A 27645-nucleotide genomic window follows, 5' to 3' on the forward strand; every position below is an offset into this window, starting at 1 on the left:
TCAGTGGGACAGCACATGTTTTACATGCAACAAATTCTGGGTTCAGTTCCGATAGACTGAGAAACTTTGGAGAGCTTCTGCCAGTCAGTGTGGACAGTACTAAGCTAGATGGGCCCATGGTCCAACTTGGCACAAGGCAGCTTCTTGTGTCTCATGTAGGTAAACCATGATGACTGCAATTCCCGGAAGAATTTGATGCACATGTGAGACTCCAAACAAATGACATTCTTAAAACACACAGATGCATGCGTGCACACATGCACACATATCAAATGCACTGGATCAGGATAGATGCATTTACATCACAATTACATTGTTACTGGAACCACTTTTCTCAGAGTAATATCAGGAACTTGGAGGAGTTGAGTGGTTTGAGGAGCACAGACCTATTACATAGAATCACTTTTAAAATCTTTTCTTTCATGTCTCTTTAAGCCATGGAAGGATGATTGAAAGCATAAATCCTCTAACCCATGAAAATAGCATACTTCACAACAAAACAGCTTTTTGTTATAGTGAAAGGCCCATACTGACTGGACTGTATAATTTTTACCCTAAAAGCGAGAGAGAGAGAGAGAGAGAGAGAGAGAGAGAGAGAGAGAGAGAGAGAGAGAGAGAGAGAGAGAGAGAGAGAGAGAAAGAATTAAATGAGAAAAAATATTCTTTGATGCCAGAGCTAGGAGACAGCTTAGTGACTGAACAGTGAAATGTGTGACTGTATATAGAAGGATCTTCTCTCTTTAGATTCATCTATTTCTTTAGTTTTTATAGTGCAAAAATAATATTTGACAGTGCTATAATAGTGTAATGATCTGGCATGATTTCTGTTCTGAGCCTGTAGAAAATGTCAAATTCCCTGACAAAATATTACTTTTCCTCCAAATTGAATCCAGTAAATCAGTTTTCTTGCTTATAACTTACAGTGACAGAATTGATTAAAAAATATTTGTACATGAAATTAAAGAACAGAAGAAAACACCAGAGTCTTTTATACTTCAGTGAAAACTGAGAAACATTTTCTTTTATCAACTAAGAATTGATAATGGGGATTCTGGCAAGCCCTCTCCTGTAATGTAGCTGGCATGTGTTCCTCAACAAGCTCTTAGAAAAGTTTAAGATAGTGTAAGAAAATCTATTCCCCACCCCCACTTTGAAGTTCATTCTCTCTGCTCTGACAAAGAACGGGAATCAATACAGAGCTGGGGTAGTAGTGATTATTAGCCATTCTGTAATGGCCACCACTTGGATAGTACACTAAACTATTACGAGACCAAGTCTGCACAAGCTTCAGGTTTTGAAGCCTTCACTTCTATTCTCTTCCTCTAGTGCAGGCATGAGAAGGCTGGAAGCTTCTTCGTCCACCATGGATTAATCAGAGTTTTGTGTGTTGTCTGAACCCCAGTTATTGGTTAAACTTAACTAACAAGCCAGCTTTATAAACTGTGGTCTGAGTTTGGCTTGTTTCAATTAACCATTGTTAAAAAAAGAAAAGTTCAATTAAACAGCATGGCAAATTGTGCCCAGTCTTAAGACTAAACTTAATCTTATGAACTCCTAGCAGCACTGGTAAAAGGAACATGTGAGAGTAAGGCTCTATAAGGCTCATTCTCCAAGCAAGGCCAGTAAATCAGGGCACTTAACTCCCTTCCTGTAAAGAAAGCTCAAGCATTGTTTAAAAATAGATGCAGTCTAGAACCAGATACTAGGCCAGTTGTCTTAGTTTTGTGCTTAATATTGGTTGCAAAATAGCAACTGATTGCTTTATGGAGACATTATAAACTTGGGGTAGCCTTATGGTAGCTGAATTTTCTCTTTATTCTATGGTTAGAAAGAGTTAAAATATAAGCGGGAGAGATTTCAGACATCTGCTGCTATGCATGCTGAAGACTGCACAGGAGCCATGACACAAGCGAGATGGGATAGCCCGGGCCCTTGGGGTCATGTGCTCTTTTGCCTCTGTGTTGGACTGTGTGGGAAGATGTTCTACATGTATACTGACACTCCACATGTGAAGGATCTGTAGGCACATCTATTGGCACTTACATTTCTCCCATGCACCTAACATAGATGGCAAAGGAAGGGCTATCAGAGGGCACACCTACTGGGAGCGGGGCAGAGCTGTATGGACATGCAGCCTCCCCACACTACCACTGTTGATTCATGTGTGCTGCTGCTGATCACGGCTTGTGGAGGAGATCAGTAAAAAGTTGACAGACATATAAGTAATCCTGTGCATGTCCATTCGAAAAGAATTCCTTGTGAATTCACAGGATGTGCACATATGAATATTTTGCCAGCATATAGCCCGTTTTCTGGCAAAAGATCAACAATTGCAGCAACTTCTGGCCACACAGCCCAGTGCTGTGGACCACATCCTACAACCCAACCCATGCATGCATAGTCAGAAGATGCCCCTATGTTAATACGGCCATACTCCCTGCCAAGTGTGCTCAGGATCACAGTGGCAAGATATCATGGTCTTCCCAGCCTATTTCTCTTATTAGCTGGAAAACAAGCACACAAGGAAAATGTTACAAACATATGCTCTAGACATCTCACACTGCACACAAATGCCTCTTTTTAAAGAAAATCTGTTGCCCATACAGGCCACCAGCCACAAATTGTTTCTTGCACAATGGTAGCCAGAAAACCAACTCAGCGGGCAATGCTGAGTTTGCTTCCCCCTCTTCTCCCCACCCTTTTCTTCATGCACACAGTTACTATGGTGATTGCCAACACAATGTTCCATCCAGATACAGTGATTATTACTTTCAGCCAATCAGAGTGGAGAGTATTGAACCAATATGGAATTGGGAACAAAACTCAGGAGATAGGCAGGTGCACACAAAACCAATAGAGGGTGCAAGGACCTTCCTGTGAGGTTGGTGTAGGACCTGCAAGGTGGTGGTGGAAGATGGTGTGTGGGTTTGTTTGTTTGTTTGTTTGTTTGTTTTGTACACTGGAGATGGCTGGAGATGCAGTAGGGAGGTTTTGGGGTGAGGGGATGATCAGATAGTCAACTGAATGGATGGTGAATGCAGGAAGAGTATCAGACTAAAGTTCCAGGCTAATGTTCCAATGTTCACACAGCAGCTGTCCCTAGGAACCCACATGCAAGCACAGCCATGTTCCCCCACAACTGGAGTACATAGGCCTGCTGAGTCTGATGGCACCTGCAGTGACCACCCCTTCACCTAGTCTTCACGGCAAGGCTGCTTGGTGGTAGGCTCCCATCCACAAGTGCAAACAGTGCAGTTTGTAACACGGTTATCTCTTGTGAGATGTTCCTGTTTACTGGTGGTGAGTGATATATTGAATAATTAAGATACAAATGTATATGTATCTTCAGTGCTTTTTTTGTAAAAAAAAAAAAAAAAAAGGTGCCGGAACTCACGTCGCCACCAGCAGTAAGACTCAGCATGCGACCACACACACCAATCCGAAGCCGAGCAGTGCCCTCACTATCTCACTATCAGTACAGACAGAAAAGCAGCCCGCAAGCACTATGTTAATGATGTTTGCGGCTGACCTGCCACGCCAACAGGCGATTCAAAATCACTTCGTAAAATCCATTGGAAAAAAACATGCCGGAACGCTGTTCCAGTGCATTCTATGACAAAAAAAGCCCTGTATATCTTATTTTGTTTGGTGTATCTCAAAACATCTGGTATCCTGACAAATCAGATGAAAACTGCAAAGCACATCATATCTGAGGTCTGTTGCCCTGCAAATTTCCTGCATTTTTCCAATGAACAGCTATAATCCTACCTTCTTTCTCCTCACTTTGCAGCAAAACTTGATGACTGCTTGCCAGAGCTAGCAGAAAAGAGAATCCTGTAACTCCCAGTCCTTCCTATGCTTCGCTCAAAAGCTACCTTAATAATCTTACAAAACTAGGCATTTTTCATACCCCAGATTAACTGGTTCAATTAGTGAAAGACATTTTTTCATGTTCCAGGGCTTATTAAACTGCACAGTTTTTTTTTCCTTTTTTCCTTGCAGTACAACCGTTACCAGCGCTATGGAGCAGAAGAGTATGTTTTGCAGAGGGGGGGAGTCCTGTGCCCCACCCCAGGATGCGGAGCAGGCCTGCTTCCTGAGCCAGGAGTGAGAAGGATAGTGTGTGAACCAAGCAGTGGAATGGGCTGTGGGGTAAGCAAAGTACTTTTTCGTATTAGTATCATGGGACTCGAATTAAGACTGTGAAGGAAGGGGGGCAGGGAATAATCTCTGCATTTCTTTATCTCACTGGTGACTCTGAAATGCTTTTTATACTGAAATAGAGCTCTGTAGATCCCAATAAACAATTTTAATTCAATGCTGCAGCCCAGAAATGATCATTTTATTGTGTAGAATATGCCTGGCCCAGGATGCTTTGCTTTAATTGGTTTCTGAAGTTGCTGATCTAAGTAGTTACCAGGAAAAGTGGGCCTGTGCAAATGACAAGCCAAGAGCTCTCAGTCTTTCAGAAACTCCTGACAGTCAGCAAAACAGGGAAGGTTCCAAAGCCGAAGAATGTGTTGTTTTATGGGCAGCAGCCTCTTTGAGGAGGGCTGGAGAGGATGCGAAAGAATCACGTAAACAAAATGACACTGTGTGTTTTGAGCAAATCAGTGAAGCTAATGCGGATATCTTGACTTTGTCAGACAAGAGCTGTTTTTAAATAAGAGTTGCTGGAACAGAACTGGAATGGACTGCCCATACCAGAGGTTGTCCCTATTCCTCTCTTATACCAACACAACCAGCATTATTTGTGTTGCTTCCGCTCATCAAATAAGGGAAGTTGTAATATGTCGAGGGCCTTTTTTATGGATGCTCTCTGACCCTGTCGTTCAAGAGTTGCCAAAATCTTACAGTTAATCAATCAATTTAATGAAAAAGTAGGATTATCCTCCCAGAATTGCACTGGTCCCGGAAGGAGCATGGTCTTTCATGACTGAATGCTCTGCAGCATCAAAGGCTATCTGGTCATGGAAAGCTAGTATGTCAAGGAGAAAGGTTCTGTTCTCCTCTGTGCAGCGTGTCACTTGGTGGGAAGTTAAAAGCATATGATCCCCCCACTTGCATTTTGAAGTGGTACAGAGCCCTGTATGTTTACTGTACTTTTTCAGTATGTATAGATTCCTTCTTCAGCTACTTTTTGCCAATGTTATGTGAGGAGCAGAGAAACCCACATTCAAATACTGTCTCTGCGTCCAGTGACAATAGGTAATATTTTAGTAGTGTCATTTTGATTCCTCACATTTCCTTGAACAGTATGCTTTAATACTCCATAGAACAAGTCAGTTCACTTAAAAGTAAATAGATACCTTATGTGTAAGATAAGTGAGATGCTATTTTTTAATTAAGAAGCTGAGCCATATATATCAAGGATTTCCTTGGAGTGATGTGAGTGAGCAAACTCATGGATGATAGGAGTCATAGGCATAAACTTCTGGAGAGCCAGAGGTTACCTACTCTTGATGTAAGGAAATGTATGGCATGAAGTATGTTTCTTGTAAGCATAACATTCAAAACAAACAAAAGGGTTCCATTCTTCAAATCTATCAAGAAAAGTATCAAAAGGAGTACAGCATTCATCTTTTTTTCCTAAGGAGCTGTATTGACCCTACTCAGAGAACAAGATAAAACAAACTTAGAAATCATCCATCAATTAAAAATCTTTAAAATTATCTGAAAAGTTACCCCCAACTAACTGGGTAGTATTTTATTTTGAATAAGTTAATTATCTGGAATATGCATCCTTACAGAACTAGTAGATAGGAGCCCCCTGGCTTTGCTGTCACGCAGGGGCTGCTGCAGCATGTATATTCTTCCTGTGAAGACAGTGAAAGCATCATTTCTTTGAAAGTATGTTCTTTTAGTCATGTGCTGATACAGCTTTAAAAGATAGCTTAACCACCTGAAATTCAGATAACAGCCTTTGGTGTAAAGAGAGAAGGATAAAGTTTGTAAGTGAGTTCATAAGTGCTGGTGGTTCAGTGGCATGCAGAGATATCTGGGGAAGGGAAGAGCTGAACAGGGAAATGATATCACTGTATCATTGGAAAATTCTCATGATATAATAAGGGAAAAGGTAAGAAGGGAGTGGGCAGTCTGCATTCCTGGTGCCATTTAACGTATTTTTCGCTCTATAAGACGCACCTGACCATAAGACGCACCTAGTTTTTAGAGGAGGAAAACAAGAAAAAAAATATTCTGAATCAAATGGTTTACTAAACTATTTAATAAACTATACCAGAATACAGTAATACCGTATTTCAACCTTGTAAAGTGAACAGCAGTCAACAGTGGCATTAAGAACCATCATCACTGTCATTAACAAAAGAGAGATTTTAAAGTTCAAGTACTCTTCTTGTTTTCGTTGAACCCATAGAACTCATCATCACTAGAGTCAGAATTTATGAAGCTCTGTTGCTCACAATCACTGACATCGCTTTCTTAGTCAGTAGTGGAATTATTGAAGGGATCCACAATCTACACCAGTTATACAAGAGCTGCTGCAGACAATTCAATAACAAATCTAAAAAAGCCAGTAATGTCCACGCTGCCCTACTAGTAAATAATAGAAAAAAACTTCTGACAAAAAATGAGATATTGTACGGTAAATCAAACACACAGCGGACTAAGTAGCCTTTGAAAAATAAACTTCATACACAAAGGTAATGCTGTTCAAATATTCACTGATCCTAAAAAAAATGTGTCTATCAACTAACAGATAACTGATCCATGGAAACTTCCTGATAATTGCAGGCACATTCCCCATCACTTCCCCATGGGTTGCCATTTGAAAACACACACCGACCTGTGATTAACAGCTCTCACCTGCGCCGGAGGAGTGGGGCGGAGCAGGGCACGCCGGGCCAGGTGGTGTCACGTGGGGCCAGTAGCGTGCTGACGGTGGTCTTCCAGGTGGCGTGGCGGCGGCAGCAGGTCTTCCCGGGCGGTGGGGGTGAGCAGTCCGTCTCTCCATGCAGCCAGCAGGTTAAAGCCCGCGGCTCCTCCTCCTCCGCACCTCTCCCCCTGAGCGTCACAGCTCTCCCCTGTGCCGGAGTGGGGGGCGGAGCAGGGCGCGCTGAGCGCGTGCCGGCCAGGTGGTGCCACATGGTGCAGGTGGGCCGGCAGTGTCCCAGGCGTCGGGCACACACACATTCGCTCTATAAGACGCACAGACATTTCCCCTTACTTTTGAGGGGGGGGGAAGTGCATCTTATAGAGCGAAAAATACAGTAAGTCTAATTGTTCCTAATGCGGAATGTCTTTCTAATTCAAATAGCAACTTTAAAGCAGTAGAGAGGAAAGGGTTAAACTTCCCTCCCCCACTGCTTCAGTCCCACTAATTATCAGCACATTTTGACATTGTACTGACATTTTCCCAAAGCAAAGATACATTTAATGTAGGGATGGGGAAATCAGGAATGCCCAAGCTCACCAAAACTCTGAACTTCCAAGCTCGGTTTGGCCTGCTCCCATTCTCACAGCAACCTTTTCTTGTTCCAATTCATTTGAATGGGGAAAGAGTGCATTGCTATGCGCACTTTCAAAAATTAGCATTTCAGAAATGAACACTTAAAACTTTCACTCTTTAAATTGTGCCTTTTAATACATTTCATAAAGTGTGCATTGTTTTAAACATAAGTTTTTCAGATCTGAACACAATTTCAGGTATTTGAGAGCATTTTCTAAGAACATGTGCTCCTCCTCAGAATGGGAAATGTTTACATGATGTGCAACCTGAAACAAAATTCTCATGCACCCCTAATTTAACCTGTAAAGATCTATTTAATGTTTCATTTGGCCCCTGGGCCAGCAGACTCAAACAAGCTACGAAGGCTTAAAAAATACACTTCATCCAGTTTCTCTAAAAAACTTGAGGGTCAGATTTTGGTAAAATTCTACTTATCTCAGGATTTTGGGTACCTGTGCATTCTGAGTTCAGGCAGTCCCCAAGTTACAAATGTCCAAGTTACAAGCAACCCCTTACTTATGAACAAATGCTATAAAGCCTACTAATTTAAAAAAAACTATTGCAGAAAATCATCATCACCATAGAGAAAGGAGAAGCAAGGCGTGGCGGGGGGGGGGGGGGAAGAGTCCCTTCAGAACATCATCATACAGAGGAAGCAAAGTGGGAGAGAGAGGGGCTTCCAAAGCATCTTCATAGAGAGGAAGTGAAAGGGGAAAAAGGAAGGCCTCCAAAGCATGCCTTCCTGCCCTACCCATCCAGAGAGGGAAATCCCTCCAGCATTTCCTTGCTGCAATGACAAGGCACTGGTGAGTTTGGATAGCAGCAAGGAGGGTAGAGGTATTTGTGGTTTTTCCATTTTTGCAGGGGTCCTGCACCCCTAATTTCTACAAATGTAGAAGCCCAACAATACAAGATCTGACTTACACATAAATTCAATTTAAAGACGAATTCTGTTTTCTCAGGAATGGAACTCATTCGCAACCTGAGGAATGTCTGCACAAGCCTTTGTACAAATCCCCATGCCCTTTTCTCATCAGTAAAAAAAATAATAATTGGGGCCTGTCTCTCACAATTGTTTGAATAAAGAAAATTCATTGACAAGAATTTCAGGAAAACTCTGGCCCTCCAGATTTGGAATGTAGCTTCTGCTCTCCCTAGCCATTGGCTCCCAGGTCAAGGGCTTGATGGGAGTTGGAGTATGACATATATGATAGGGCATAGGTTCCCCACCCCTGCACTAGATGCAGGCATAATGTTCCTTTGTGTGAAGAAGTAGTAGCATCCCTATGTAAATGACCCACACAATGCTGCCCTTTGACTTTGTGTAGCTTCTGAATATAACTTTATGGAGATTAATATTGGAGAATGTGCCTCCTCTGTAAAGGTTATTTTGACTCAGATGAGAATCAGGGAAAAATATTTCGCAATTCTGAATGTGCATACCCAAGAATAATTCCTCCATCTGGCTCTGCTGTTGACTAATCCTTTCTATTTTTTATTTTGACTCATAAAAATACTAATTTGATTTCCCAAGGTGCTACCATTATGCGTTGTACTTCCACCTTCATTGCTATTCATCAGACCGATGTCTCTTGCTTTCATAGCTGAGATGTAAAACATTGACACGTTTAACACTGGAAACCAGCAAGAAAATATGGAAGCTGTTATATTCCATGCTAGCCAGCCTGACTGCTGAAAAAGCTGGTGTAATCAAGACCCATGAGAGTTCAATAAATAAAGCATCTTTGTCTAGTTTTGTACCAGGCTAGCATATTGCTTCCTATATATCAAAAGGATGTTTACTGTTCAGAGGGGGAGAACTCCCTGCCAGATAAGCTGAAGGCTGAGCACCAAGGAAAAGTACAAGATTCGCCTATTACAATGGATGTTCCATTGGGTGCATACTTAGTTCATACTGCTATCAGTATGCACAGAACTGACTTTTATTTGCAGCATTGGAATGAAAGTGTATTAGCAGGAGATTGAATAAGATTCTTGGGGCATTGTACAGTGTTCTTGACATCGGCGGATGTTGCTTATTCAGTACAATAAAATGAAACCACATCTTTCCACGTTGTATGCAGTCAGTATCAAACACAACATGCAGGTTTATTTTTATGTCTCGGGCACTTTGGGGCTGTCGAATTGAGTTGTTTGCCCATTTCACCCATCTTGCTTCAAGTCTGTTTACTTGTTCAGTGAATCTGAGCAATTTGCAGTAAAACCCCCTCTCGCTCATTACTGTAGGTTGCTGTGACTTACAGCAAATTGCTACCTACCTGAAATTTAAGCTGCACTATTGATTGTACAGCTAGTTACCATGTAGAAACAACAGAAGTAGGGCTGTTGCCTTGTTTCAGACCATGTAAGCCCTTCTGAGATTAGAGTGGTTTCCTTGATAAGGAGAACCCATTAAGCACTTGACATCCCCATTTCTTCATTCATTCATTCATCCATTCATTAAGGCCTTTCCTCTTGGTTTTTGGACCAAAAGGCTCCCAGAGTGATTTACATATATCAGAAGTAAGATAGTCCCTGCCGTCAAGCTTACATTTGGAGAGACTTGATATACAAGGAAAGGGTTAGAAATCAGACTCTGGTTCTTAAAATCACATATTTTTAGGCAGATCCTATATTCCACATTCTCTAAGCAACACTGGGTGGGTTTGCATGTCCATCTAAGGCACCCTGTGGGTATGCCACCACGGGTTGGTTGTTCACTGGACAACTCACAGTACTCCTGAAAGATGATCACACTTGCTTATTTATATTTCTATGCCACCCACTAGCTAAAGCTCTCTAGGTTGTTTACAGCAGCAGATATACTACAGTAAAATGCAGTACACATGCCATTAAAACATCATAAAACCAAAAGTCAAATTTAAAAGTCAAATTTAAAACCACATTGAAAAAGCCACAATAGTTTACACAAATTAATCACCAGCTCTGTTGAGTAGATGGCATAATGCCCCAATATAAAGCTAACTGAATGCTTTCTGTTAGAGAACAGTCTTAACCTGGTGCCCCAAAATTGCTAGCGTTGGTGTCAGGTGGGCCTCAGTGGGGAGTTTGTTCTATAACCGGGGGGGGGGGGGGGGTCACCACTGAGAAGGCCCTTCTTCTTTTTATCACCAGTGGAGACCTCCCCAGAGGTGGCAATCAGAGGTAGTCCCCAGATCTTTATGATAGTGTCCAGGTAGATTGTAATTGGGGAGAAATGTTGTCAGGAGATGTAGAGCTGCAAGTTATCAGTATACTGATTGCAACACTCTCCAAAGCTCCAGATGACCCCACTCAGCAGTTTCATTAGGCTCCAAGGAGCCCCATACTGGAGGGTCCAAGGGCCCAAGCAGTATGCCTCAGGCACCACTCCCTACTCCCAGCTCAGCCAGTGGTATCAAAAGACACTGAGAGATCCAGAAGTACCACTCCCCCTGTATCTCCTCCAGGATAGAAGGCAACAGAGCTATCTCCATGCCAAAACTCAGCTTGAGCCCTGACTGAAATGGATCCAGATCACACCACCATCCTTTCTGCAATTGACCCCTGGAGTTGCCAGCTATCAAGGGGAAATTCCCCTCTCCTAACCTCCCCACGTCAGATCACCCAAATGGAATTGATTGTCAGAGTCCTTACGAATGCACGAATGCATCAGCCATCTTTATGAGGGGATGGAGGAATTTCACTGTTGTACACCAGTGCAAGAACAACTGTCAGGGAGAGGGGGAGAGATAACAAGTTCCCAGCATACGGATACCAATTTCATCCTCCTGCTTGGCGCTTGCCTCTTTGCTTCCTCTGCCTTCTCACTCCTCTTCCTGCTCATCACCTTTCTTACTGCGGTTTTTACATGGGTGGGGCAGAGAGCACTGAGAAGGGATGAGGGAAGATGGTGTTGGCAGGAGCAAGGTCAGAAGGAGCATCAGGAGCTTTTGCTACTTTCACCAGGTGGCTCACTAGCCATTCCTGGCAACCCATGACAAATCATCGTGCTGGGTTCAGGCAACACATCAAGCCACCTAGGTGTCAAAAACCCCAAAACAAGCATTGGGTTCTCAGGGTAGTTTGTTCATGAAATCTAAGCCAGCCTATAGAAACCATGCTAGGCTCACGTCATACAAGAATCCATCCTGGCTGGTCACCCATGGTGGGTTTGTCATGTATGAACCAGGTCATTCTGTTCCTTGATTTCGTTACCATTTACTTGACCTTGCTCATTATTTGCACACAGAACATGCTGCAAACGTAGTGTGGGAATGATTAGGACTGCTTGAAGCATTTTTGTTTTCATTATTTCTTCACTGGTGGTCTGATCTGAAACCTGAGCAAGTCAGTATAGCAACACAGAACAGACTTGAGATGCAATGCGCTGGTGTGAAACAAAAACAGGGTAAAAAAAATTCCTAAGTACTGAATTTTCTTTCCCCTTCAGCAGTATCAGCATATATTACCGACAATGGCAATATTAGTGTTCCCTGTAGCAAGGAGAATTCAATTCCTATCTGCCCCACTTACCTCAGAAACTCTAGAATTGGGCTGTTAGAGTCTACTAACTCCACAATGACAAGAAGAATCCAGAAGGGCACCTTAATAATGAGTTAGTTGAGGTGCCAGTGAAATACACCCCAGAACTTAAGACCTGCTGAGATCCAACATGCTGGTTACAGAATGTGGAAAACAGCAAAAGCTTGAACTCATTGAAGTTCTCTGCATTGCACCTCAAAGCTCATTCTAATTCATGTTCATAACAGTTTGCAAGTAAGTTTGCTTTGGGATTTTGTTGTGTCCATACAGAAAATGGTGGATATTTTCATGCACAGTTTTCCAAATGTATGCATCAGATATGCACATTTTCTCCCATCAATTAAAGCATATTTCTGTGCATTTATTGAAGGTACATTTTAGTGCACATTTTTCAAATGGTCAGTTTTCAAATGCACAGCAGAGGGAAGTTGTTCTCCAGATCACACTGCAAACTTGAATTTGTATAGCATCTGACCGCAGGTTGCACTCATGTTAGCATTTAGCTCCATTTGTATTCCAGTCAAAATGAACAGAAATTAATTTCTTATATATTCCTTAGTAGAAGATCCAGGCTTATATACAGTATCCATTCAGCACAGAATGTCATTGGGTGATCTTGAACTGGCCATTGTCTCTCAGCTTAGCCTACCTCACAGGGCTGCTGTGAAAATAAAATGAAGGGATGGATAATATTGTTCTTATTTGAGGAAAGAAGGGATATGATGCATTAAAAAGTACCTATGGATGTTCAGGGGATCAATAATGAATATATCCATCCTAAAGTATTAAAATAAAAGAGATTGATTCCATTTTGCACTTTGGATCCTTTTGCATTTTGTTCCAGTAGCACTTTTTAAAGCATGTATCATAAATATATTATTATAGTAAGGTAACAATGGAGGACATTGCTGAGATTAAAGAGCACCTGGCTTATAGCAGAACTGTTTCAAGATGTCATGTTGTGACTTTTTTCCCCAAGGAGAATGAAAACGAGACCGACATTTCCCATTATTGCTAAATGCTGAGTTGCTAGCATTATGCCAAAAGCTCTAGGCAGCGATCACATATAGCTTTCTTCTATAAAGTGGGCACTCCAGCCTGTAGAATGTGGAATTCCATCTTGCTGACATACGATGTTTCACTTTCTAAGCAAGTTGTTTCCTTGCTAAATATGACAGGCTTTCTGAGGATGACTGAGATACCGTTGCCTTGTGATGTCTAACATGGTTTGCAGTGATCTGTGTGGAATGCAGGAACCTTTAGCTTGTGCCGGAGCCTAAGTGTCAGCCTCACTTCTACCATGACGCCATGCAATTAGCATGCCACACTTCTGTCAAAGCTTATTATTAGTACCAGTGGCTTCTCCATGCTGGACAGCAACCCACACATCCTGTGGCAGAAATGAAATGCGGGGCTCAGTGCTGACAGCATATCGAAGTCTCTTTCCATTATTAACAGCATCGATCATATTAATGGTTATCCTTGTGAGGAATGGTGACACAAAGAGCAAGTCAGTTGTGTGTATTTGGATTACTATTAGGAAAGAATTACTAGATTTACCCAGACTAGGATAGCAGAACCCTTTCAGCTCAAGGTAAATTCCAAGTGGAGGAGCTATCAGAGACTACATTCCACGGGTGCATTGGGCTGAAGGCAAAAGATGCAGGCTCAAAATACCAGTGTATTTTAATTTAAAGCACTTATTGACAGTAATTAAGTCTTAGGAGAGGGATTTTTACCAGTGTAGAATGGAGAAGAACTGTGCCAGAGCTAGGAAACTGCCAAACAGTGAAGGCCGGAGGGAAAGGTAGAGCCAGAAGAGGTTAACATGGCCCACACATGCAACAAGTACAACTTAGTAGCCCTGTTAGAAGAAAATGTGAGAGCACTGGAGCAGTGAGGTTCCACCCTCAAGATAAGAAAAGAAGATGAAAAGTTTTTAGCCAGAGTGGTGGAACTACAACAGCTAAGAGTATTACAGAAGCTAGAAGTGCTACAGCAAGCTGAGGCAAAAAGGAGAATTCTGAGGGAAGGGAAATGAGAAAGGAAGTCCCTGGAAAAGGGTGTCAGTTGGGTACAGAAGAACTAGAAGAGACTCTGCATCCTTGTTACTCAAGGGTGAGGCTGGAGAGCAGCCTGCTGTGGAAGAACTGCAAGTCATCCCATGAAGCACTGAGCAAGAGGCTAAAGATCAACCAAGTAGTGGCAATAATACCAATGCTTGCAAGAACAAGAAGAGTATTAGTTGTGACAGACTCCCTGTTTCTTGATATGGAAACGCATCTATGCCAGGAAGATCCATGGACTCATCAGGTATGCTGTCTCCCTGGAGCACAGATTAGTGATAGAAGTGAAAGATAACCAAGGCTCATACGTACCAGTGACACGTGTCCTTTCTTATACATATGGGAACAATTATCACTTCCAAGCAGAGCTTTGAAGAAATTACATCAGGCTTTGAAGCTTTAGAGAGGAATGTCAAGAAATTTGGGGCCCAGATAATTTTCTCTTCCATTCTTCCATTTCTTGGAAGAGGAATAGACGGGGAAAGAGAAGTACTCCCAGTAAATGCCTGGCTATGACAGTGGTGCTGACAGGAGGAATCTGGATTCTGGGATCACAGGCTACACTTCTTGGAAGATGGACTGCTGACAAAGGATAGGTTGCAGCTTACAAGGACTGAAAAGAGTGTGTTTGATTACAATATGAAGAAGTTTGTCAGGAGGGCTTTAAACTGAATCCTACAGGAGAGGGAGAAGTTACACCTGGTGGTAACAACAGGCAAAGGCTTATGTATCACAACAGATATCTAACAGTGTGCAATGATAGTCTTCCAAAAAATGGAGACAGAAAGCTAGAGTGTGAAGCATGTGGTCTTTGATGTCTATATACTAATGCCCAGAGTATGGGAAACAAACAGCATGAACCTCAGTTCTTAATACAGGAGGGTAAATATAACCTGATAGGTATAACTGAAACTTGGTGGGATGATTCCCATGACTGGAATTCAACAAGTTATATTGACTTCAACAATTCAGCAAGTTGAAGGATATAACCTGTTCAAGAAGAACAGAAGGAACGGAAAGGGAGGTGGAGTTGCACTATATGTTAAAGATACATATCTCTGTACAGAAATAGAGGAGGATGAGCATAGTAGCCTGAGCAAAAGCATCTGGATTAATATAAATGGAATGAGGAATAAAAGGAGCACAGTGACTGGAGTCTATTACCACCCAGTCAAGGAGAAGACAAGGATGAAACTTTTGAAAAGCAAATTACCAGTGTTTCAAGGAGGAACAATGCTGTCATTATGGAGGACTTCAATTTCCCTGATATCTGCTGTTAAACAAATTCTGCCAAACATGGTCCCTCCAAGAGATTCCTAACCTGTGCTGCTGATAGCTTCCTCCAACAGAAAGTGGAGGGAGGAACAAGAGGAACAGCTATCCTTGACTCGATCCTAACCAACAGGGAAGACCTAGTGGACAAAGTGGCAGCTACAGGAACTCTGGGGAAAGTGACCATGTCATACATGAATTCTTGATTCTAAAGAAAGTAAAAGTCAAATGTAGCCAAACATGTACCCTGGATTTTAGGAAAACCAATTTTAATAAACTCAGAACAATGATAAGTAAAGTTCCATGGCAAATTACTCTAATGAGAAAAGGAGTCCAAGAAGAGTGGGGATATTTAAAAAAAGAAATTCTGGAGGAGGGCTAATGTTGTCCCTATCTACAAGAAAGGAAAAAAGAAGAACCTGGGAACTGCAGACCTGTCAATCTGACGTCATTCCCTGGAAACATTCTGGAGCAGTTTATAAAGCAGTCAGCCTGCCAACACCTTGAAAGCAATAAAGCAACACAGATTCCTTAGGAAGAAATCCTGCCAGACTAATCTGATTTCATTTTTTGATTGGGTACCCTCCTAATGGATTGTTGGAATGCTGAGGACATAGTATATCTTGACTTCAGCAAAGCTTTTGACAAAGTGCCCCATGACACCCCGATTAGCAAACTAGTTAAAACTGGGCTAGATGCAACAACAGTCAAGTAGAACCACAGTTGGCTACAGAATCAAACTCAAAGAGTGCTCATTAATGGCAGCTTCTCAAACTGGGCAGATGTAACAAGTGGAGTGCTTCATAGTTCAGTCCTGGGCCTTGGATGAGGAAGTGCAGGGAATGATTATCACATTTGCAGATGACACAAAACTGGGTGGGATAGCTAATATCCTGGAAGATAGAAAGAAAATTGCAAATGATCTTGATAGGTTGGAGCACTGGGCTGAAAAGAACAGACTGAAATTAAATAAGGACAAATGCCAAGTTCTGCACCTAGGAAAAAGAAACCAAATGCATCATTACATGATGGGGAATACTTGACTCAACAATACTGCAAGTAAGAAGGATCTTGGAATTGTTGCAGATCACAAGCAGAATATCAGAATATGAGTCAACAATGTGATGTGGCTACAGAAAGGGCAAATGCTATTTTAGGCTGCATTAATAGAAGTATCACTTCTGTGAAGTACTAGCTCCCCTCTACTCAGCACTGCTTTGGCCTCATCTGGAGTAATGTGTACAGTTCTGGGCACCAACGTTGAAGAAAGATGCAGACAAGCTGGAAAGGGTTCAGAAGAAAAAAACAACAAGGATGATCCAGGGACTGGAAACAAAGGCCTATGAAGAGAGACAGAAAGAACTGGGCATGTTTAACCTGAAGAAGAGAAGACTGTGGCAATATACGATAGCACTTTTGAAAGGCTGTTACAGAGAAGGAGGTCAAGATCTCTTCCAGAATAATACCAGAGTGCAGGACATGGAATAACAGGCTTATGTTACAGGAAGCTGGCTTCCAGCTAGATATCAGAAAGAATTTCCTGCGTGTTAAAACAGTATGAAAATGGAACCAATTCCCTAGGGAGGTTGTAGGCTCCCTAGAGGCATTCATTATGCTACTGGACAGCCATCTGAGAGGGATGCTTCAATGGGAAGTCCTGTCCTAAGCAGGGGATTAGATCTGATGGCTCTCTGGCCCCTTCCAACTCTACTGTTCTAGGATTCTATCATCTTTAGAAATGGAGGGAAGGGAGCAAATGAATTATATGCTGTGCAGCATACAATAATCTATGAGATTGTGAGGGTCTCTGTGCAACTTATCCATATATTTTTGTAAGTGGCTGGGTACAAAGTTTTTCCAAGACTCAAAGAATGCTGTGAACTTCCATATTAGTCATAATTCCTTAGAGGAACTTGCATATTATTCATAATTCCTTACTTGCTTAGTGAAAACATTGGGAAGCTAGTGATTGCCACTTAGTATATAAAGAGCAAGTAAGTATATAAAGGGCAAGTTAAACTTAAGGCATGATACAAGAAAGCTTTCCTAGAAGGTTGAGGGGGACAGCCTTTGGACTTATTAGCAACAATTTGGCAAGGTAGAGGTTATAGCTGCCTGTGTGGAGGGAAATTGTTTAAAGATGAAGTTGTGATGTGATGATGATGATGTTCATCCATCGTTTTCGATGAGGACCTTGACATCTAGCGGGTTGTGAGTTGTCCACGGTGTGTCCACAGGTAGCTGATAAGGCCAATACAGGCACGGAGTGTTCTGCCACATGTTGGGCAGACATGTGTGGGCACCACTGTTGCAACATTTGCAACTCTGGCTTTATGGAGTGCTTGCTTCTCTTGTGCTATGGTTGTCCTTCTAGCTTCAGAAGTTTGGCAGCCTTGTGGATCAGCGTGCGCCATGTCGATCGGTCTTGTGCCAGGGTCTCCCAGGAGGTGGTGTGGATAACCAGGGACTTGAGAGAGGCTTTCAGAGTGTCTTTGTATCGCTTCTTTTGTCCCTCGTGTGATCGCTTTCCTTGAGACAGCTCACCATAGAAGAGTTGTTTGGGGATGCGGTGGTCTGGCATCCTTGCAACATGGCCTGCCCAGCGTGTCTGGGCTTTCATCAGCAGGGTGTGAACTGATGGCTGACCTGCTCTGGAGAGGACCTGTGTCTGGCACCTTGTCCTGCCACCGGATCCTCAAAAGTCTGCGGAGGCAAGTCGTGTGGAAGTGGTTCAGTTGCCTAGCATGCCTCCTGTATACTGTCCAGGTCTCACTGGCATACATCAGGGTAGTTAGCACTACTGCTCGGTAGACTTTAAGCTTTGTAGCAAGGCTTATTCCACGGCGGTCCCACACTTTGGTCTGCAGTCTGCCGAATGCAGAGCTTGTCTTGGCGATTCTGCAGTTGACCTCGATGTCAATTGTCACTGCGCGGGAGAGGGTGCTGCCAAGGTATGTAAATTGGTCCACAGCTTGCAGCTTTTGTCCCTTCACTGTGATGGTGGGCTCTTGGTATTGGGCTTTCAGAGCTGGCTGATGCATCACTTTGGTTTTCTTTGTGTTGATGAGTAGGCCGAAGTTGTCACATGCTGCTGCGAATTTGTCCATGATGGCTTGCATTTCCTGCAGTGATCCAGCATTCAGGGCACAGTCATCAGTCAAAAGGAGGTCTCGTAGCACAGTCTCCTTTATCTTGGTGACACCCTGGAGTCTTTGCAGGTTGAACAGTTTCCCATCAGTCCTGTATTTCAGGCTGACTCCCAAGGAGTTGTTCTGAAAGGCATCTGTCAGAATGGCTGAAAACATTATGCTGAACAGGGTCGGTGCCAGCATGCACCCTTGCTTGATGCCATTTGTGATGGGAAAGGCCTCTGAAGCTTCCTCGTCATCCAAAACAAGAGCTGTCATGCCGTCATGGAACTGGCGTACCATCAGGATGAATCTGTCAGGGCACCCAAACTTCAACATGATGCTCCACAGACCTTCGCGACTCACGGTGTCAAAAGTCTTGGTGAGGTCCACAAAGATTCTGCTCTTGGCACTTCTCTTGGAGCTATCGGGCTGCGAAGATCATGTCCACAGTGCCACGCTCTTTGTGGAAGCCACACTGTGTCTCAGGTAGTAGACCCTGTTCCAGGTGGTCAGTCAGGCAGTTCAGCAACACACGTGCAAGGATCTTGCCTGCAATGGAGAGCAGTGATATTCCTCTATGATTATCACAGACTTGTCAATTTCCTTTCCTCTTGTAGAGGTGTACGAGGGACGCGTCTTTCAGTTCCTGAGGAATGGATCCTTGACTCCAGAAGGACTGGAACAGCTGAGTGAGTTTGTCAACAAGCAATGCACCACCTTTCTTATAGACTTCCTCTGGGATCACATCAGATCCTGGAGCCTTGCCACTAGACAGCTGGCTGATGGCCTGTAGGGTTTCAGACTTTGATGATGGGGCATCCAGGCTGTGGTTGATATCTGCCTGGGGCATTCTGTCAATCGCCTCATTATTGATGGAGGATGGGCGATTCAGTACGGATCAGAAGTGCTCAGCCCAATGCTGTAGAATCAGAGTCTTCTCAATAATGAGAGTTGCACATCTGAGTCCAGTAGAGGGGAGCTCCCTGAAGGCTGAGGTCCATACAAGGATCTGAGGGCTTTGTAGAACCGTTTGGCATTGTTTCTATCAGCAAACTTCTGGATTTCATCTGCTTTGGCACTCAACCAGGAGTCCTGCATCTTGCGAAGCTTGCTCTGTACAGTCTTGCGAGGGTTGTTGAAGGCGTTTTTCTTAGCTGTTGACAACGGGTCGTTCTGATGAGCACGGTGAAGGCAGTGCTTTTCAACAAGTAAGGTCTTGATCTCTTCATCGTTTTCATCAAACCAGTCCTGCTGTTTCCTGTGTGAGGGTCCAAGAACCTTTAGTGCAGAAGAGTGCACAATATCCCGGAAGCATTCCCAGTCCTTCTCAGCATTTTCCTCTAATTGCAGCTCTGAGAGTTGGTTGTCAAGATCTGCTAGTGAAGCTGCTGTGTTGGGGCTCCTCAGTTTACTGACATTGGATCTTTTTCATCACAGCTTTGTTTCCCTGTGGACGTCTCTTAGGCTTAATTTGGAGATGATGAGTCTGTGGTCAGTCCAACAGTCAGCACTCAGCATGGCCTTGGTCACCCTTACATCCTGTCTGTTTTTCCTCTGCACGATGACATAATCAATGAGATGCCAGTGCTTGGAGCGTGGGTGCATCCAGGACGTCTTTTTGTGAGTGGGCAGGTGGAAGATGGTATTAGTGATGATCAGATCATGAGCTGCACATGTCTTCAGTAGTAGTAGGCCATTGCTGTTACATTTGCCAATTCCATTTTTTCCAATGACACTTTCCCAGGCAGAGTGATCGGATCCTACTCTCGTGTTGAAATCGCCAAGTAGAATCAGCCTGTCGGTGTGCTTCATGGATGAGAGTAGGGCACCGAGATCTTCATAAAACTTATCCTTTACTTCATCCAGATTCGTCATTGTGGGTGCGTTGGTGCTGATCAGTGTGGCTTGCTTTCCTCTCGGTAGTGGGAGATGCAATGTCATGCGTCAGTCGTTCAGGCCCTTGGGAAGACTGGCAGGTGTGCGGACAAGATGATTCTAACTGCAAAGCCAACTCCAGATTCACGATGATTGTCACTGCTACGTCCACACCAGAAGAATGTGTAACCGCCTCCTGTTTCTGTGATCTGACCTTCATTGGCTAGGCGAGTTTCACACAGGGCTGCAATATCGATGTTAAATCTTGCGAGCTCTCTGGCGACCAGGGCTGTTCTTCTTTCTGGTCGATCTGCTGAGGGGTTGTCTTGAAGCATGCGCACATTCCATGTGCCAATAGTCATTGGTGTTACCTTGCGTTTGCATTTTGTTTGCAGTTTTGTTGTTCGACAGCATAAGATGGGATCCCCTCCAGCCACGGTAAGCTGGCCAGCGTTCTGTGAAGCAAACAATGTTTAGGACACCTTTTCTAGCCCCTTCTTCTTGCTACAGAGGTGAGCAGTGCGATCCTAAAGAGGGCTGCTGAGTCACTCAGGTAGACGCCAAATCCAGCTGTTGCTTTGGTCAGCAAGAAGACGACCATTAGACCTGAGCCACCAGTGTGCAGGTCCGCGGCTACAGCTCCCAGTGTATCCACACCTGCTTTGTTGCTCACCTATCGCCACAGGACTTCGAGGTTTACTAGAACTGAGGATGTCAAGACTTGTGCGTGAATTGGATTAAAGTGAGGGAGAGGTGCGCATAGCCTCACTCTCTCTTCCCAGAATCCATCTTGCTCCAGTGGCAGGACAAGAGTCGAGACGTTTGGAGATGGGCTGGGCGCAGTGGTTGACCAGGGCGTCTTCATGTCTTGCCATGCTCTTAGCGTACCACAACGCTTGCAGAAACCGCTTTCATGACCGTTGGTCCTATTCTAGTAGGTCTCATCCACTCAATCCGCCAGAGTCTGTCTTCACATGCTCGGGACAGACAAATCCCTATCTCACCGAAGGTCTTGACCCAACGGCTACCCTCTACCTGGCTTGGCCAGCCTGTCGAAGCTGTTGCCTGGGGTGTGGCCGCTGTGCATGCTACAGCTACTGGGAGCCACAGGTGAGAGCTGGGTGACAAGTGGGGACCAAAGGTGGACGAGCTGCCCTAAGAGGACACGACATGCCCCTACACCAGAGGTGCTACCCCTCCCTGATCACCCCATACACCCCAAAGATGAAGTTAAACCCAAGATGTATTGCAAGGCAGAGCAAAAATTCCATGTTGAAAATTTTTAGGAAAGGAGCTGGAAAGAAAATGGCCAATATCATAGTACTTTGATGCAAATCTATGGTACAAGCACACTTGGAATCCTATATACAGTTCCAGTTGATGTGTCTCACAAAGTATATTGTAGAGCTGGAAAAGATGCAAAAATAGACAACCGAATGAATGACCAAGGAGCTGGAGGACTCCCTGAACGGGAAGAGTTTGGGGGAGGCAGGTGACTGCTGTGGAGCTCCTTATCCATTGCAGCTACCTGTGGTGGTGAACCTATTTTGGGGATAGAGTTCAGCACTGTGGAGAGCTCCCATTCATCTCTGAATGAGAACTGCAATGGATAAGGAGATGTCATGAGAGTCATCAGAAAGTTGGCAGTGTTGGGGACTTTTTTTGCTTTGAAAAAAGGCTTGAAATGGGAGACCTGGCCAAGGTGGTACATTAAATCATGCATGGTGTGAAGAAAGTGATTAGGGAGAAACCTCACTCTCGCATAATATTAGACTCTGGGTTTATCTACTGAAGTGGAAAGGTGGACGATCCAGGACAGATAAAAGGATGTACTTCTTCAGACAGCACATTGCCATAAGATGGATTGATGACCATCAATTGGGATAGTTTGAACAGAGAACTAGACAAATTCATGGAGGAATAAGGCTGTCTGTGGCTATTAGATATGATGGCTTTTTAACTGAGTGGATTGTGGGTGATTGACCTCGTTGTGCCTACAGGAATTGGCTACTGAGTCCCTTGGCAAAAGCAGCCAAAAAAGAAAAATCCTTGCTGCTTTTGCTGAGCGCCTCCTGGTTGACCACCAGTGCCAGCTGCCCCAAAATGCCAAGCAACACTGAGAAGCAGCTGAGACCGGCCTCCTCCATCCCCACTGCTTCAGCGAGTCATTGCAGGCTTGGCCTGGATTTTTCCTATTTCAGCTTCCTTTTCTCTGGAAATAGCAGAAGCCAACTGTGAGTGATGCCAATTTGGCAGCAATGAACAGTCCTTTCAAAGTGCCCCAGCGGCACCTTGATGGGGCTGCTCATGATTGTCCAACATTTTGAAAAAAATGTTGTTGTTCCCAGCAATTTACATAAATATTTGCAGGGGAAAACATTTTTAAAAACATTACCTTACCTGTGCATCTGCCAACATTTGCATTTGTGTGGCTTTAGAGCTGGCTTTTGTAATCCCCCGGGGTGGGGGGAGGTTTTAAAGGAAAAAAGCCCAAAATGATTCATGAACATAGCAGGGAGGTAGGACCCAACTCAGTTCTCTTATGGTGACCAATCAGATACCCCCCAGGAAGACTGGGGGAGACAAGGGAAGGGAGGGGACCAACAACCCAAGGAAATTCCAAATGTCTCTTGGGCTCTTCTTACGTAGCTTGTTCACACGACAAGGAACCTGCCCTGGGAAAAACTCGGTGCCCAGATATGCCCAGTGTGCCATCAAAGACAAGGCTATTCCACCGGAGCTTGTATTGCTCCTCTTCATGCAAAAGAAAATTGTGTGTGTGGTGGGGGGCGGGGGAGTGAACAGCAATGCTGAGACTGAGCAAGTTCTATTCTTAGAAAAAAGGTAAAATTCTCAAAGAATTGTCTCGGGTACAAAAGGGCCTTTGCTGCTTTCCCACTGACAGTATATCATTTTCAACTGACTGCATCTGAAAACAGATAAGACAAATCAGGATGAATCTAAAAATTAACATAATTGAGGACAAAAGTGGCGAGCTTTTGCTTTGAACAAAGAGGTGCATCACTGAGTCACAGAAGATGAAACATTCATGCAATCAGCCAAGGCTACAGGCTGACTAGGGGTGACGAGAGACCCACGACAGGCTCCCAATTATAGAACAGCCTTATTCGAGCAATCATCTACAAGTTTTTTTGCATATGAGCAAGAATAAGCTGCACAGGCTGAATGATGCATATTGCTAATAAATATAAAAGAAATGCATTGAAATCTAACTAAGCTTAACTATTGCATCTCAGAAAAGGCATTTCACAAAAGGCATTTTGTGTTCCTCTTATTTGATCATGTATGTGAACACTGTTTAATCACTTAGGGAAGGTGAGATACAAGATAAAGGGGTGGATTAGAATGAGCCTATTGACCCATGATTTATAGTTATGCTTGCTCAGACTTTTTATAAGGCAGCCATAAAGAATGCCCTCCTTTGTCATCACTTTTTTTTTTACAATGAGCAATATGCCAGTTTCAAAAGGCAATCAGATCTAAAAAGATTGCTGCACTTTATAATCGAGGCACACAAAAATCCACAAATGGTCAATGATGAAGCAGTTGTGATCCCTAGTCCATCCTTAAGCACAATTATATATGGTGATAGCCCTGAGAGAAGAAAATGAGCTCCTGAATCTTGGATCTATGAGAAATAATGTAGCAGTGCTGTGTAGAATGGCCATGCCCAGTTTCCCAACAGGAAGAATATAACAGATATTTCATTTAAGGCAGCAGAAAAAGGCTGGGTTTTGGCATTACCACCCAGAGTTGGCTAAAGGCCACTTCACACCCTGCAATTTTAATGGGCCATTATTAAAAAAAAACATAATACATTTCTGCTAGGCTGTACTCTTTTACATGCATCTATGTGTTTGTCTCACATACTGGGCAGACATGTGCAAGGGCCAACTGAAGCTTCTTGTAGCTTGTTTCTGCAACAGGGATGGGTGGAGTTCAAGCTTATCAGACTTACGTTTTGTTTTTATTGGAATTCCAGGTGCTACAAATCTGAGCCAGGTACAAAAGACAAGCTCTTAGGATAAAAGAATATGGTGTCTGGAGTTTTGGTGTCTGGAGTTTGTTTTGATTATCAAAACAGAACTGTGTTCACAGTCCTTTCAAACAAAAGTACATGCCTTAGTTACCCCCAAATTATCTTTATTTTATCAGCATAATTTAAGTGGAAGACATTAATTTTGTTGTTAATTGGTTAGGAGTCAGAAATCAGTCAGTAGATCTTGACCTATCTGGTACCCATTCTTGTCAATTTTTAAATGCCCATAAAATAACCTTATTTTTAATTTTTTCTTTCTGTTTTACTAATATGTGCTCAACTGGCAGTCTGGGGGCATAATCATGATTGTAGGTTGTAAATTGTTGGTCCTGGTAGTCCTCAACCATTTCCAAAACAAATGTCCTCTCCCCTAATTTCCCCCCATTTTTCTCTCTCCACATAAGGATTTCATTGTGCATATCAATGAAGTGTAGGTTTTTGCATGACTCTGGTACAGGTGAGACCCGCTTCTGGACCTCTACATTGAAAACCTATTGTCAAAATTAAAATACATACCTCATTTCCCTTTCTGACTTGTTGAAGAAGTAGAATAATGTGGGCCAAATAAGTGTCTTGGGGCTGCAAACGACAGGTACCCCCCACCCACCTCCACATACCCACAAACTGTGCTTAGTACCCATGATCTTTAAGTTAGTGTGCCTCAGTTTATCCTTCCTGTCCAATTGCTTCCTGCTATGGAGTGGTCCCACTCGTCTGCCTCCTGTTAACCCTTGGCTCCATTGCACTAGCCCCAGTGGGCACCTTCCACCACTCTATCAAAAATCACAGAATTTTGTGACAGCTTTCCAATTTCCTTTCAAAACTCTCTGAAAGAGCAGCCCTTCAGCATCTTACAGGATTGCAGCGTTCCTATGACTATCAAAGCATGCAGACGTCTTTTTTATATTGGGTCCTAACCATTCAGATGTTTTTGAACTGGGAATGTGCATATTCTAATTCACTGACATGTACTTAGAACTGTAAAAGTTTAGACTTGAGAAGGAAGTGCTTAAGAACACGTAAGAAAACATGTTACAGAGTGCGCTGTTTCATTTAAATGCTGAATCAAGTATGGAGAAATGTCAATAATTGCCTCAGCTGTATCCATTCATACTTGATGGACAAGTCCACAGTAGGATGACAGATTATTCTGAATTATTCCAAGGCATCTTTTTGGTATCTCCTGCAGGATCCAAATCCTGCTAATCTAATGCAACTTGGCTGTACAGAGATTTTCCCCTCTCCCCACCAATTTTATTCTTTCATATGAGTTTTTAAATGGTATGTTTCAACATTGTATTCCAAAAGATATCATCACTGTTCCCTAATAAGTGTAATATGTGTTTCAGATTTGAAGTTTTAAAAGAAAACTACTGAGTTATCTGATTCTGGGAAAAAAGCATCCAGAAATGCCTTAGTTGCTGGGAAAAAATGGTTTTCTTTTGTGTTAGATGTAGGAGGCTTATGAAACTTCAAATACCCTTCTGAATTGAGGACCAAACATTAAAAAACTCCATTCGAAAAGAAATATTTTGGAACAGTTCCAAGCAGCTGAGAATAGACATAGAATAGAAAATGTGTCTCAGCCTGAACAATGGCATTGCTACTGCAAAGCTATATTACAAAAACTAAAGGAAATGCCATAAAAACTGAGATGATCTATGAAAAGAAAATAAAGTGATCCGATTAAACAAGAGACATCTCTAGCACATAAAACAGAATGGTCTGAATTGAAAACAGGACTGTGTTGTTGAGGACAATGGGCAACTGTAATTCGGAGAGAGGCATGAGGAATAATGCACAACCAGATATACTTTGGGCATAAAAGAATATCCTACAGAAGACGGGAGAATATTCCAATATGAATAATACCTTCTTGAATGAAGGCAGTGAGTCATGGTTGACTAGTCATATCCCAGCTAATTTCATTCTATCGATATATTTTTCCAAAATTAAATCATTGCTACCACCAGCATTTTTAACTTCTCCTTCATGATTTTACATGCCGAATCTGGTGATGAAGAATCTGTTTTGCAGCAACTTAAGATGTGAGCCAAAAGATACGGTGGGACATTTAAATATATATATGCTGGGATCCCACTTGCTCTGATGGGATCACATCCTGAAAAGTTGTTTGCACATCTGGGCCAGATGCTTGGGATCTTGTTCCAAATTACATTAAAAGAGTTCATTCTTTCTCACTAGCATAGCTGTTTTTTACTCTTGAGAATATTAATGTTTGTTCACCAAACAAACATCCTTTTATCCTTGTTCTTTTGGAAAACATATATCCAGTCCTTCAGACCATAGTTCCTCATGGAAGCTTGCATAAATTTAAAATTTGAAAACATTTTGATACAAAATCAACCTGATATAAAATAAACCACATACAAATACAGCAGAAAAACAAGGGCAGCAATAAAACAATATAAACTAGATTAAAACGGTGCATAAAACCTAAACAGCTAATAGACCTGGGCAATAAAAAGGTCTTTCTTTAGTGTTAAAAAGATATTGGGCTCTGTGCTGAGCTATTCATTGACAATATTTATATACTGACCCATGATAAAGGTTTTCAGTGCAGCTTACAATAAAAAGCAGCACCATAAAAACAATAAACATAAAAGCTAAAACACAATAAATCCTGAGACTGCACAGGAAAACCAGCAACAGTGCATAACATTACTAAAAAAAAGTTCTTAAAAGCACTGCAAAATTTGAAGATTTGAAAGACTTGGAAAAATGATTATGGACTTGGGACCAGGAGGACCATAACATGGATGCCAGGCAAGCAGAACTGGGGAGAACTTTCGGCAAATAGAGCCCCAGCACTCAAAAGGCCACCTCCATGGAGTCATTGGTCACACTGCACTTTTCGTGTCATGCCAAGAGAAGGCCTCAGAAGATGACCTTAGGGCTCAGGTAGGTCATGTGGGAAGTAACCTGGCCACCAACCTTTCTTGCAGACATTGTTCCAAAGCCAAGGTGCCACAGATGAAAAGGCCTTCCCTTGTTCACTACCTGCCTTGAGGCAAAAAAGAAGGGAGGCAAAAAAGAGCTTTGAGGAAGATGTTCAGGTCAAACAATATTACAATTAATTTAGCTATGCAGGAAATGTTCCCTTGCATTGATGTAAGTGCACATGTCCCAGTTCAGATCAGGACCCCTATAATCCAAGAGGGGAGTGTCTTAAACTTTCCCTCCCATTTCTCCCCCCACCAAAAAAAAAACCAAAAATCTACAATCTAT

At 42.9% G+C, this 27645-nt stretch overlaps 1 protein-coding gene across 1 annotated transcript in view; it reads left to right on the plus strand.

Annotated features, from left to right (window-relative positions):
- PRKN (parkin RBR E3 ubiquitin protein ligase) overlaps positions 1 to 27645 on the plus strand; it is an 858599-nt gene that overhangs the window by 724114 nt on the left and 106840 nt on the right. Inside the window, exon 9 of the mRNA XM_044421581.1 lies at positions 4003 to 4152. Within this exon, the coding sequence (XP_044277516.1) occupies positions 4003 to 4152 (150 nt within the window). The remainder of the gene's footprint in view (positions 1 to 4002; positions 4153 to 27645) is intronic.

The sequence above is a fragment of the Varanus komodoensis genome, unplaced genomic scaffold (assembly GCF_004798865.1).
Source record: "Varanus komodoensis strain SLA01 unplaced genomic scaffold, ASM479886v1 scaffold1, whole genome shotgun sequence".
Lineage (NCBI taxonomy): Eukaryota > Metazoa > Chordata > Lepidosauria > Squamata > Varanidae > Varanus > Varanus komodoensis.